The sequence below is a fragment of the Patagioenas fasciata genome, chromosome 11 (genome assembly GCF_037038585.1).
Source record: "Patagioenas fasciata isolate bPatFas1 chromosome 11, bPatFas1.hap1, whole genome shotgun sequence".
Taxonomy (NCBI): Eukaryota; Metazoa; Chordata; class Aves; order Columbiformes; family Columbidae; genus Patagioenas; species Patagioenas fasciata.
Window position 1 is genome coordinate 26482751 of NC_092530.1, and position 11622 is coordinate 26494372.

Here is an 11622-nt window from a genome sequence, read left to right on the forward strand (position 1 = left end):
CCAAAAATTCACATGTTTTTGTGATGTTTATTCCATTCCCTTTTCAAAAGGAGATGGACAACTTGTATCTACTATTAATAGATGTTTCTATTACTTTCCAAAAGAAGATTAAAGGAAAATCTTCCCCGTGAGAAATGTTTTCATGTCTCCTGTTGAACTTTCCCGGGATCAGTTTGTTTTCTTATCTTCCAGAGAAAATGGTAGTTCATGTAATCAGAAAACTCTGCTATCAGCAAATGAACATGGGAGGATTAGAGTGCTGCTTTACTATGGGGGGGTGGGGAAAAAACGGTAACAAAAATCTCTGGTAGGCTTTATTTTTTAAAATTTGTATGTCAGGATATGTTTTTTATCAATTAAAAAGGTAAGAAGCAATAAAGCTGGTGCCAGTATCTGAAACAGAACTAGAAAATCTAAGCACAACCTTTTGTCAGCTTGAAAGTAAATGCTGGTTAAGATTAGCTGGCCAGGCTTTAAGTAATCCAGCTTTCAAAGCCTAAAGTCGCTCTTGACCTGCACTGACCCTCACGCCTGGTTCCGGCCTAAGGGCCAATAAACGTTGGAAATATTAGAATCATGGAATACTTTGGACAGCATAATACAGATGTCACAGCAGTTCTAACAAAACCAGGAGTATTAGTATAATTTCCCAGCTCCTGCTAAATGAAGCCTCAGGGAATGGGAAAACATTCTGCTGCTTTTGCCTGCAAACGTGTCACCCGCAAAGCGACACCGAGCATTTCTCATTTCTTGACTGGTGTGTCAGCGCTGTGACTTGCGAAATGATGGAGACACAGCTTAAAGAAACCTGTATCTCGCCCATCTGCTGAAGCGCTCTGTTTTCACACGTACACAACAGGAAGGGGAAGCAGCGATGGGTTCTATCAGGCAGCATCTCCTGGCAGTGCGGCCGTTCTGCGTGTCACAGGTTGACATGTTGGAGCCAGCAAAAAACCCAAGGAAACCCAGGTTTTCAAACCAGCAGTCCAAAAGTCTTCATGGTGTCTTTAGCTTCTCTCCTTTCTAAGGTGGTTGACCATGCAAGGGACTTAGGACGCTGACCTGCAAGACACCAGGGATCCCTTCCTGCCATCAAAGACAGCAAGACCTGGAGGTGTTCAGCGTCTGGTAAAGCCAACCCCATCCTGCCTACAGAAAGGTAAAAACTCAAACCTTATCTTTTACCAACACGTACGTAGTGTTTTTGTACGGAGTATGAACAGCTGATTGCACATGGGCCAGTTCTCACGGCTTGGTGGTCCCTCATCAGCCCAACCGCACCAAAAGGAATCATATAGAATCATTTTGGATGGAAACGACCCTCAAGATCATCGCGTCTGACCATAACCTAACTCTGGCACTAACCCATGTCCCTAAGAACCTCATCTAAACACTTTTTAAACCCCTTCAGAGATGGTGACTCCACCGCTGCCCTGGGCAGCCTGTTCCACTGCTTTACAACACTGTCCATGAAGAACTTTTTCCTAATATCCAATCTGAAACTTCCCTGGATGTCTGGGGGTCTTTGTCTGGAATTTTGGCCTGAGAAGCCCGTCTTTTCATTTTGCACAAAGTGAAAGGATCAGAGCAGGTTAAATGGCCCCAAAAAGCCCAACTTCCAGGAATTCTCCCTGGCAGAAGCCCCTACAATCGCTGCTCCCGAAGACCTCTCCAAAGCAAGGATGGGTGGGTGTAGGGGTGGGTGGAAGCGCACCCAGGCGCAGGAGCACTGCGGACACCCCAGGACAGCCCCGTACCCGAGCCCGTCCCCATCCCTCTGCGGTGGGAACCACACGCTCCATTTCTCAGAAAAGGCAGCACAATCTCTCACCTTTTGGTTTCCATCTTGAGTGGCAACCACATGAACCCCATCTTCTTCGATGAATCAGAAACAACATTGTTCCCTGGCCGATGTCTTCTGTCATTTCCCAGATTGGTCACCCATGCCCATTCCTGCTTCTTTTTGAGATGAGGGATCTGTGCCTGCAAAAGTATAATGTAATTCTCCAAATATTTTGGGATTGTCCGAGGGCTGTTCTTGCAACTGTTTCTGGTAGTAACTTATTTAATTTATCTCGGGACAGCAAGTGTTTTATTCCAAAAATCACAGTGCAGAAGATGTGCTGCCCTCCCACCCAGGTTCGACTCTTCTCAGTCCTCTTTTCCACAGCAGCCAGTTAAAAAGGTTATATTTGCAGTGCAATATGAGCAACAGCTGCATTATGGGAGTAACAAGGGCTGAGGTTTTCTTCACAGAACGTTCCCCAGCTCCATTTTTCTCCCACAGAAATCAGAGAACAGGAAGCTCCCTTGGTCTCCTATGGTTGGGATGGAGCAGCTTCTCACAACTGCCAGTAAGGGCCACACATATTGACTTCAGTCCCTAAAAACCAAGCAGAAGATGGAGCTGGTGCATCCAGGGGCTCCTCTGGGGAGCCCTTCCCTTCTGTTGTCCTGTGGTTATCTTCTCTGTCCACGCTTGGCCCTCACACGTGCATGTTCTTGGTGCCATCTCCTCCACCTCTGCACTGCGCCCCCCTCCCGGTTCCTTGTCAAACCCAACCCGTGTCATTTCTTGAGACATTGTGTTGTCACTCCCCATGACACATTAGCTCTGTTTGGACTTACAGGAAGGGGAAAGAAGAGCGAGGAGGTGACCTTGCGTGGTGTGTGGGGGACACCGCACTGCTGGCACTTCCATGCTGTGCCTTTGAGTCAGCCCTCAGTGGCCTGAAGATCTTCCCCTGCACAAATGAGGGGAGCAGAGTCACCGTGGCCTGTCCCACCAAGCAGTGCTGGCTGTTCCCAGGGCTGGTCACCTGTGGCCAAGGAGGTCTGCTTGGTCCTCTCTTGGGCAACCAGGTCTGTGTGCTGTGGATCCAGCCTTTCCCTGGAGTGTGGAGGTCCCCACAGTGTCAGGGTCAGCCACCCATCCCAGAAGACAAAAGGGTTGATCCAGCTCCTCACGGTGCAGATACATCCAGTGAACATCCTAGCGCCTGGTCCCCATCAAATACCACGTGGCTTTGTGGGCCTCGTTGTATCCGAGCTGCAGTTTTGGCTTCTTAGGAATCTGGTGAGGAAAACCTTCCCGCACCAAAACTCTGGCTCTTCTGCCAGCACATCTGGAGCAGCATCTGGAACCCACACCAACCTCAGCCTGACCTTGCAACGAGGAATCTTCCTGTTCTTGAGAGAGAGAAAAGAAGAGAAAAGGGAACGGCAAAAATAAAAAGAAGAAGGAATAACAAAACTAAGCAGTAAAAAGCAGAAGGAATAGCAAAAAAAGGTACCAAAAAAAAGCAGAAGGAAGAGCAGAATGGAGTAACACCAGAACATGCACCACAACTAAAGTGAACTATAGAACCAGTTTGCAGCGTTGGAGATTGCAGGTGGTGTGATGGGTTGCCCAGTCTTGGAGGCCCTTGGACCTCCATCCTTGAAAGTCTTCAAGATCAGGTGGGACAAAACCCTGAGCAACCTGGCCTGGTTTGGGCATGAGGTTGGCCCAGAGGTCTCCTGAGGTCCCCTCCAGCCTGAATTACCCCATGATTTGACTGAACAGCAGCTTTCTGAGCTGGCTGAGCACAGTGACCCTTAAAAGTACAAAAGGAAAGCTGTGCAGCCCTGGCAGAACCTGCTGTAACAGTCTCCAACGTCACCCACCATCCTTCCACAAGAGCAACCTCCAGCGTGCTTCTGATCTTACTTGTGGTTTATTCCTAGAGAGTAATCATGAGTTCATTGACATGGTAGCATTTACTTCATTCTCAATCATTTATTGAAAAGGTTTGAGATGGCAAAATGTATAACTAGTGCTCTGCAGCTGCTCAGCTCTGCTCAGCTCTGCACCCTTCCAGCTCTCTCGGGATACCACCTGTGCTCTTCCTTCCTGCACCGAGCGCTGCTAAATGACAGTGCAGGGTGTCCTGCACTGCGCCGTGGGCAGGAGCAGCCCCGGGGACCCTTGCGTGGGGACATGGATGGAAGGGATGGGTCCCCTCGCACGACCCCCACACCACAGCGATGCCTTGAGAACAGCGGGACGTGGAGAGACGTCCGTCCGGTGAGCAGAGAGCAGCGTTTACGGGATCTCTTGGGTACTATGATTTGTTTTCTCCCTGCTTCTTTGGAAGTTAATCCTTAGTTCTGAGGAAGTGCATTTACTCAATATTGGTATTTCCCACGAGAAGCTAAAGCTTATTATTAGAGTTACAACCAGAGGTCATCTGGGACCACATGGAAAAAAGATCACCTTTCTGGGTCCCAGATGAGCATCAGAGCTGTTCCTTGGCCACTGCAGCGGCTCTGCACGACTCTCCTGCTCCAAGGAAGGGCTGGCAGAGCCGTGCTCCTCCTTGCCACCCCCACGGACACGGGGGCTGTGGGGACAGCCCAGACAGCTCTGCAGGCGTCAATGGTCCAGGTTGCCCCAGCTCTACCTTTGGGAACCTCGATTCTGCACAAGGCAGGGAGACACCACCACTTTCAGGACAGCACGGGGGCAAAGTTTGCCCCTGAGAGCAGGACAAAATCTGTTTTGGTGCATCTGTTGGTCCAGTGCAAATAGAAGTCAGCACGGAGCGTGTTTCTGTGTGATCTCCATTTTTTAAAGAGGTGAGCAGCAAAGTGCTTGGAGGCTCCTCAGCATGTGGGTGGCGATTTTTCAGACTTGCCACGAGGTGAAAAGATCTTCCCCCACCAGTGCAATTTCCCAGTAACCAGCCCAGCACAGCAGAGGTTTTACTGAGCACCAACCTGTCCCGCTGCTGCTGTGCAGCCAAGGTTGTCCCATTTGTATTTGCCCCCCCATGGTGTTGTCAAGCTACCAGTTTCCCAGTTGTGTGCTTCCTCACTTTGGATCCCATGTGGGGGAACTGTGCAACCAGCCTGTCCTTGTCCAGCTAGAGAATGTGCAGGTCTGCGGCAGCTCCCAAACCGGCCATCGAAATGGAGCTGGGGCAGAAAAAATGGCTCAACATTCAGCCAAGCGGTCACCCAAGCAGGCAGCACTGTGGAAAAGCTGTGGCGATGCAGGTGCATTTTCAGCAGGAGCACCTGGGCTCACGGTTACACCCCCTGGTTGCTGAAAAGGAGCTGGACAAGGTTGTGTCTGGGACACCAGCACCAGGCGGGTCCCAGGGATGCACAGCACAGTTGGGGATCTTCGTGGGGGGTTATCCCGCGGGGCTGTTTTAGATGCTGCAGCAGGTGCAACATGAAGAATCACAGAACCGTTTTGCTTGCAAAAGACCTTTAAGATCATCGAGTCCAGCTGTTACCCCACCCCTGGCACTGCCCCATGTCCTGAGAACCTCATGTCCGTCTGTCCAACCCTCCAGGGATGGTGACTCCAGCACACCCTGGGCAGCCTGTTCCAATGCCCCACAGCCCGTTGGGGAAGAAATTGTTCCTAAATCCAACCTCAATCTCCCCTGGCGCAACTTGAGGCCGTTTCCTCTCATCCTGTCGCTTGTTACTTCCGTGAATAGACCGGCCACCCCGCCCCCCCATAGCACCCCCCCCACCCCGCTCTAAACGCTTCCCCGCTGCCCCTCGGGGGCGACAGCTCCGCAGGACGCGAAAAGCCGCCGGTTCCCCCCGCCCGCCGCCCCAGGGGAGCGGGGAGGGGACAGCCGGGGGTCCGGGCCGGGCCGGGGGCGGAGGCGGGACGGCCCCTCCCCGGGGCTTGCCCCGGCTTAAGGGCGACGGAGGGGCGGCTCGGGCAGAGCTCAGCGATCGGCCGGGCGGCGGTGAGTCCTCGCCGGGGTCACCCGGGGATGGGGATGGGGATGGGGATGGGGATGGGGATGGGGGTCGGGACGGGGGTCGGGACGGGGTCCGGACGGGGTCCCTGGCGCTGCCCGAAGGGAGGAACCCGGGACTGGGGGGGACGGGACCGGCCGATCGCCGTGTCCGCCGCCTTGAGCACCCGCGGAGCTCCGGCATAGCGGTTTGCAGCCCAAGGGCTGGGTTATTAATTAGCGTCCGCTGCTTGCTTCGGTTTTCCCTTCTGTTCCTCTTTCTAAGAGCCGACTCTGTCCCCTCAGAGAAGGGAGTTTTTGGAGCTCATTCGGTGTTTTGGGGCAGTTTCTGTGCCTTCTCCACCGAACATTAAGTTCACCCCAAATCAGCCCTCAGAACACTCCTGAGACCTCCTGGTGCTTCTTCTCTGAGCTCAGAACCAGCAATAGCATCTTTGGTGGCGTGCTTCTTGCTCGAGTGATTAAATGTAATATAATCTATTTATGATTATTTATGGCAACTATAAATCTAGCTGTGGTGCATGAGACTTGGAGAATAATGTTTTTTTTAAGAGTTTGGCTTAGTTTGGGATACTTTTCTCAAGCCAACCATCACCGCTTCCTCTCACTTGTGTACATTCCTAATGAGCTGAAATCACCAGCACATAAACACATGGTTCAGTGAACCATGACAGCGCAAACAAAGAAGTGGCCGAAGTGACATTTGTCTTCAGTTCATGATGCAAAACCTGGTTTAAAGCCTCAGCTAGGAAATGGTGTTTTGTGGGGTTTTTCTTGAGTTTTACATGTACATTTCTAGGTGTGGAGCTCTCTCACGCTTTCGCAGCCCGCTTCAGTATTGTAATGTCAGTTTTCCTTTTGGTTACAAAAGACGTTTTAAATTATGTTTAGAAGTATGATTGATAGATAGATAGATAGATAGATGGATGGATGGATGGATGGATGGATGGATGGATGGTTTTGGTATCTTTTAGACAAACTCCTTGTGTGGTTGCCCATGCTCTGCTAATATCATTAAGAATCGCAGCTGAAAGACTGAAATTTGGTCCTCAAAGGAGGTAAAAAGTTTATAATCTGGCTCAATGCCACTTAAGAAGTGCGCACAAATAGGTGTAGAGATGAAATAAGGAAGTTTAGCTGAGCAGACGATGGGCTGAGACGTTTAGCGGCATCTCCAGGTTCTCTCTTGGGCAGAACTCCCCAGCGGTGCCTTTGCAGCCGGGTATCGCTGCTCCCACCTCAAAAACACACAGGAGCCAGCCTCTTAATCTCAAATACCTCAATTATGTTTTGGTTTTTAATGTCTGAGAAAGAACTGATATAGGATGCCTTGGTAGGCACAGAGATTTTACCTATAGGAGTTTTCATATTAATAAGATAATTGAGCCACTAATCTCAATGTGTTCTTACAGTGCATAGCTCGGCAGGCATTAACCCAGCAATAGGAGTAATGGCAGTAAGAGCTTGATCGCCTGCCTCAGATTATCTTGATGGATAAAAGCAAGGAAATGGGATCCTGCAGCTTTTTATTCAGAGAATATTGCGCTACCTGCCACTCCCGATCAATTGGTTAAAATCAGACCAACGTTACCACAAACTTAATTTTAGCCCCATCTTAGAGATTTCAAAGCATTATTGCAGTGTTGCTCTTTCCATAAGCTCAAGTTCAAGCCTGAAGTGAAGACCTCGGGTGATGCGGGGATGCCAGTGGTGTGGGATGAAGGTTGGATCTCTTAGCATACCCCAGGGCTCGATGTCCCCGGCGCGGTGCCAGCGGGGCAGCAGCCCCGTGTCGCCGGCCAGTCCTGCAGAGCAGGGACGGCTGGAGCCACGAGAAGCTGCTGGGGACAGTCCCTGGTGTTCAGACCCGCTCTGGGCTTCCCATCGCGGGGAACCCAGACTCATCCAAGCTGGGGCCGGTGTCTGGGTTCTGCCACCACCAGGTTGCAAGAGCGGTGGGGAGAGGACAAGGCTGCAAACTCGCTCCTTCTCTCTGGTTCTTAGCTTATTTGTAATGAGCAGCGCTAGATAAGTTTCATTTTTGCAAACTGTAAGCGATCACATACTGACCCATGGCTTTTGACAGAACCGTGTCGAGCCTTGGCTGCCTCTTCTTGCTAAAGACCTCTGTGCAATCACTCGCAAATACCCAAGGGGAAGAAGAAAATATCCTCTCATAGCAGGTCTTGCCTCCTCTCCTGCCTGTGCCACATCACTGGTATCTGTTGAGCTTTCATGTACTTTGTGCATTGCAGCTAATCAAAGGGTTGTTTTTAGAGTACAAACTCCCAAATTGCTGAAACCTGACTGAAAACTGGAAGCCTTGAGCATCCCAGTGTGCTCCTGATTTCCCAGTAAATCCTGGAGAGAGACAGAGACTCTAATGCTGCCAGATTATTTGTATGGATGAAAATACATACCATGTAGCATCAGGTTTGAGCACATATATGGTGTGGGTTCTCATTACCGACCTTGTCCTATCTGTTGCTTTCATCATTGTTTTTCTCAAATCCTGTTATTTCAGCCTGCAGTTCCAATCATCGGGGTTTGTCATGGGCTCCAACAAGTGAGATTCTGCGTTTGAACCATTAGAAATTGAAAATGAATGGGGAAAATACGTGCATATTTTTCTCTCACTTTGCTTTAGGACAACACAAATTGAGAATGTCGTGTCTCGCTGCCCTCAAATACCAAAAGGAAATGATAAAATTTCACAAAAGTCTGGCAGGTGTGAAGGTGGAGCGCGGGGAGGCAGCGTTTGCTGGGCGATGCAGAGGGGCAGGACTGAGCAGTCATTAGGGTCCAGGTCTGGTCTTTCTATTTTAAACCCCATAGTGCCACTGCCGCCTTCGTTAATCCTCTCTGCTGTTTTAATGAGCAGCTACCGGGTTTGTGAGGACTTGGGGCTTTTTGGTAATTCAGTGGAAGGAAGATGCTGCCGGTACTGAGGACTTGTAAAGATGAGTCACACTTTCATAGCACCAGCTGTCGGCAGCACGTTAAGAAAGGTGGCTGTAGAAAATAGTTATGATAAAGCTTATCCACATCCCTTCCTAGCTGTTCTCTCCTATATGAGATCACAGGTTTCTCCTACTTAAAAATGACATTTTAATTTTGTGTGTCGCTCTACATAACTCACCCGAGTTTTCCATCCTTAGGCCTGACATTCATCGCCAGGCGGAATCGGTGCCCCAGCCAGGGACCATGACGCCGTTCGATAACCTGTCGTGCCACCACTCCATCGACGACTTCCGAAACCGCGTCTACTCCACGCTCTACTCCATGATCAGCATTATGGGCTTCGTCGGCAACGGCGTTGTGCTGTACGTCCTCATCAGAACCTACCGGCAGAAGACGGCCTTCCAGGTGTACTTGCTGAACCTGGCCGTGTCCGACTTCCTCTGCGTCTGCACCCTGCCCCTGCGCGTCGTCTACTACGTGCACAAAGGCAACTGGTTCTTCAGCGATTTCCTGTGCAGGGTCAGTTCGTACGCCTTGTACGTCAACCTGTACTGCAGCATCTTTTTCATGACGGCAATGAGCTTCTTCCGTTGCATCGCCATCGTTTTTCCCGTCCAGAACATGAACATGGTAACGCAGAGGAAAGCTAAATTCGTCTGCGTCGGCATCTGGATCTTTGTCACCCTGACAAGTGCCCCCTTCCTGCGAAACGGGACATACCAACATGGCAACAAGACCAAGTGCTTCGAACCCCCGGAAGACTCTCAGAAGACAAACCTAGTGGTGATCCTTGATTTTATCGCCTTATTTATTGGCTTCATTTTTCCCTTTATCGTCATAACGATCTGCTACACCATGATCGTAAGGACCTTACTCAAAAATTCCTTGAAGAAGAACCAGGCCAACCGCAAGAAGGCGGTCTGGATGATCGTCATCGTGACGGCCACCTTCCTGGTGAGCTTCACCCCGTACCACATCCTGCGGACGGTGCACCTCCACGTGCTGCGGCTGAGGAACACCAGCTGCGAGGACGCCATATACCTCCAGAAATCGGTGGTGGTGACGCTCCCCTTGGCAGCTGCCAACTGCTGCTTCGACCCGCTTCTCTATTTCTTCTCGGGAGGCAACTTTCGGAAGAGACTCACCACGTTTAGGAAGGCTTCTTCCTCCAGCTTAACGCAAGCCTTCAGGAAGAAGTTCTCCATTAAGGAGAAAGATGGGGAACCCTTTGGAGAAAGCCACAGGGAGGATGGAAGAGTGGCCGTTGCCCCTTCATAGCGGGGCAAGACCTTCCTCTAAGCTCTTAGATGGGCAATGGAGATCTTAGAACTCCAGAAGACATGATGGAGGCTTGCAAGCCTTCATTGCAATTAGCTATGTAATAATAACAGCGGATGGTCCATTATTTATGCTGCCTGGTGGTACGGCCGCAGTCGGGGATGGGCAGCCCCTGCTTGGACACACACATTCACCGAGGATGGAGGAGCCACCGCCAGCCAGCACCAGAAAACTGTTGATCTGATGATAAACTCGCATAAACAAACTCTTCAAAGCCTGTATTTGGGCATTTGCTTCGTTTCACAGCTCCACAAAGAGCGTTAATTGCCTGAGTCAGTGGGCAATGTAAACACGTTTGCTGGACGCGGCGCTCGGGAGCCGCCGGCACGTAACGAGGGCAGAGTTTTCACCGCATCTTCAAACAGCCGCTGAATTATTTACACAGCAGACGCCAGGATAAGTCCTGCCCTGTCCCCAGCTGCTTCTGCTTTGGATTTCGGTTTTCAACGTAATTCTGCGTGTGAGGTTTGCAGGGTTGGTGCCTGGGTCTGCGAATCCAGGGCCTGGGGCTGAGCGCCAATCCCACCCCAACCTGCAGCGCTTTGGATGCTGTCCCGGGGCAGCAGATCTGCCAGGGCTTTCTGAGCTTTTAGAATAATCTTGTCTGGGGGAGCAGTTTTAAAATGGCACTGTCCTAGTCTGCATTTGAAACTGAGTTCGATGGGGCTGGGCCTGGAAGTGGTGGCTGCAGGATGTGGATTATTCCTCCAGTTCTTCAGGAGGTTTTGCTCAAAAGTCAAGCTCTGGGTGCTCAGACTCCATAGCAGGATCACGTTGACTTTCTGAACTAGTCGTCGAATCTAAAAACAAAGTCCTTTATAAAAATAGCTTTCTATGCTATTTGATCCTGTTCAAGAGCGTTCGCCTCACTCACACCTTGCAGAAAAGAGGAACCCGAGGCCCTTGAGGCCAGCATGGTGAGAAACCCGGCTGGGTGACCCTTCTGATGTACAGAAGAACTTCAAAATCTTGCTCAGAAGGAAACAATCCCGAGCTTTTCGAGTAAATCCGTGGAAAAGCAGCACTGCCTCTTGCTGGAGCAAAGCCCGGCCCGAGGTGCGTGATACATCGAGATAAAGAGAAATTCTTGTAGGATTAAGACTCTTTGTTGGACGAGTGCTTGATAAATGAATAGCAAGTATGATTTCATATGGTTTTGATGAAGTTACTTGGTGCTGGTTCAAGGTCTGACTGTTTAAACAGCTCTGAGAAAGTGTGAGAGATTCAGCTAAAACTTCTCTACAAGGGTTGGCCTTAAGTGTTATAGCTGCGCCTTCAAGCATTAAAGGCATTTCGCAACCGTAAAGAGAAACCATTGTGGGAAACTGAGTTTTAGAATATGTAGAAATAATGTGCACATTCCCAAATTTCTAAGTATTGTACAATAAAGCTATATAGCTGTATATAAACACCTGTGGATTGCAAAGCATTTTGATTGTACTGGGGGTATTTTTTACTTCTTACCTTGTTTTTTTAATGAAACAATGGTTATGGCAAGAGAAACAACGGTAGTTTTTGTGCAATAGGAGAGACTATTTAAAAAAAAGAGTGCTAAATA

At 50.0% G+C, this 11622-nt stretch overlaps 1 protein-coding gene across 1 annotated transcript; it reads left to right on the plus strand.

The window, feature by feature from the left end:
• The first annotated feature begins 5628 nt into the window (after window positions 1-5628).
• On the plus strand, window positions 5629-10964 carry CYSLTR1 (cysteinyl leukotriene receptor 1). The gene is made up of 2 exons (XM_065846554.2): window positions 5629-5753; window positions 8924-10964. The coding sequence occupies exon 2, from the start codon at window positions 8970-8972 to the stop codon at window positions 10002-10004; it is 1035 nt and encodes a 344-aa protein (XP_065702626.1). The 5' UTR covers window positions 5629-5753; window positions 8924-8969; the 3' UTR covers window positions 10005-10964.
• The last annotated feature ends 658 nt before the right edge of the window (window positions 10965-11622 follow it).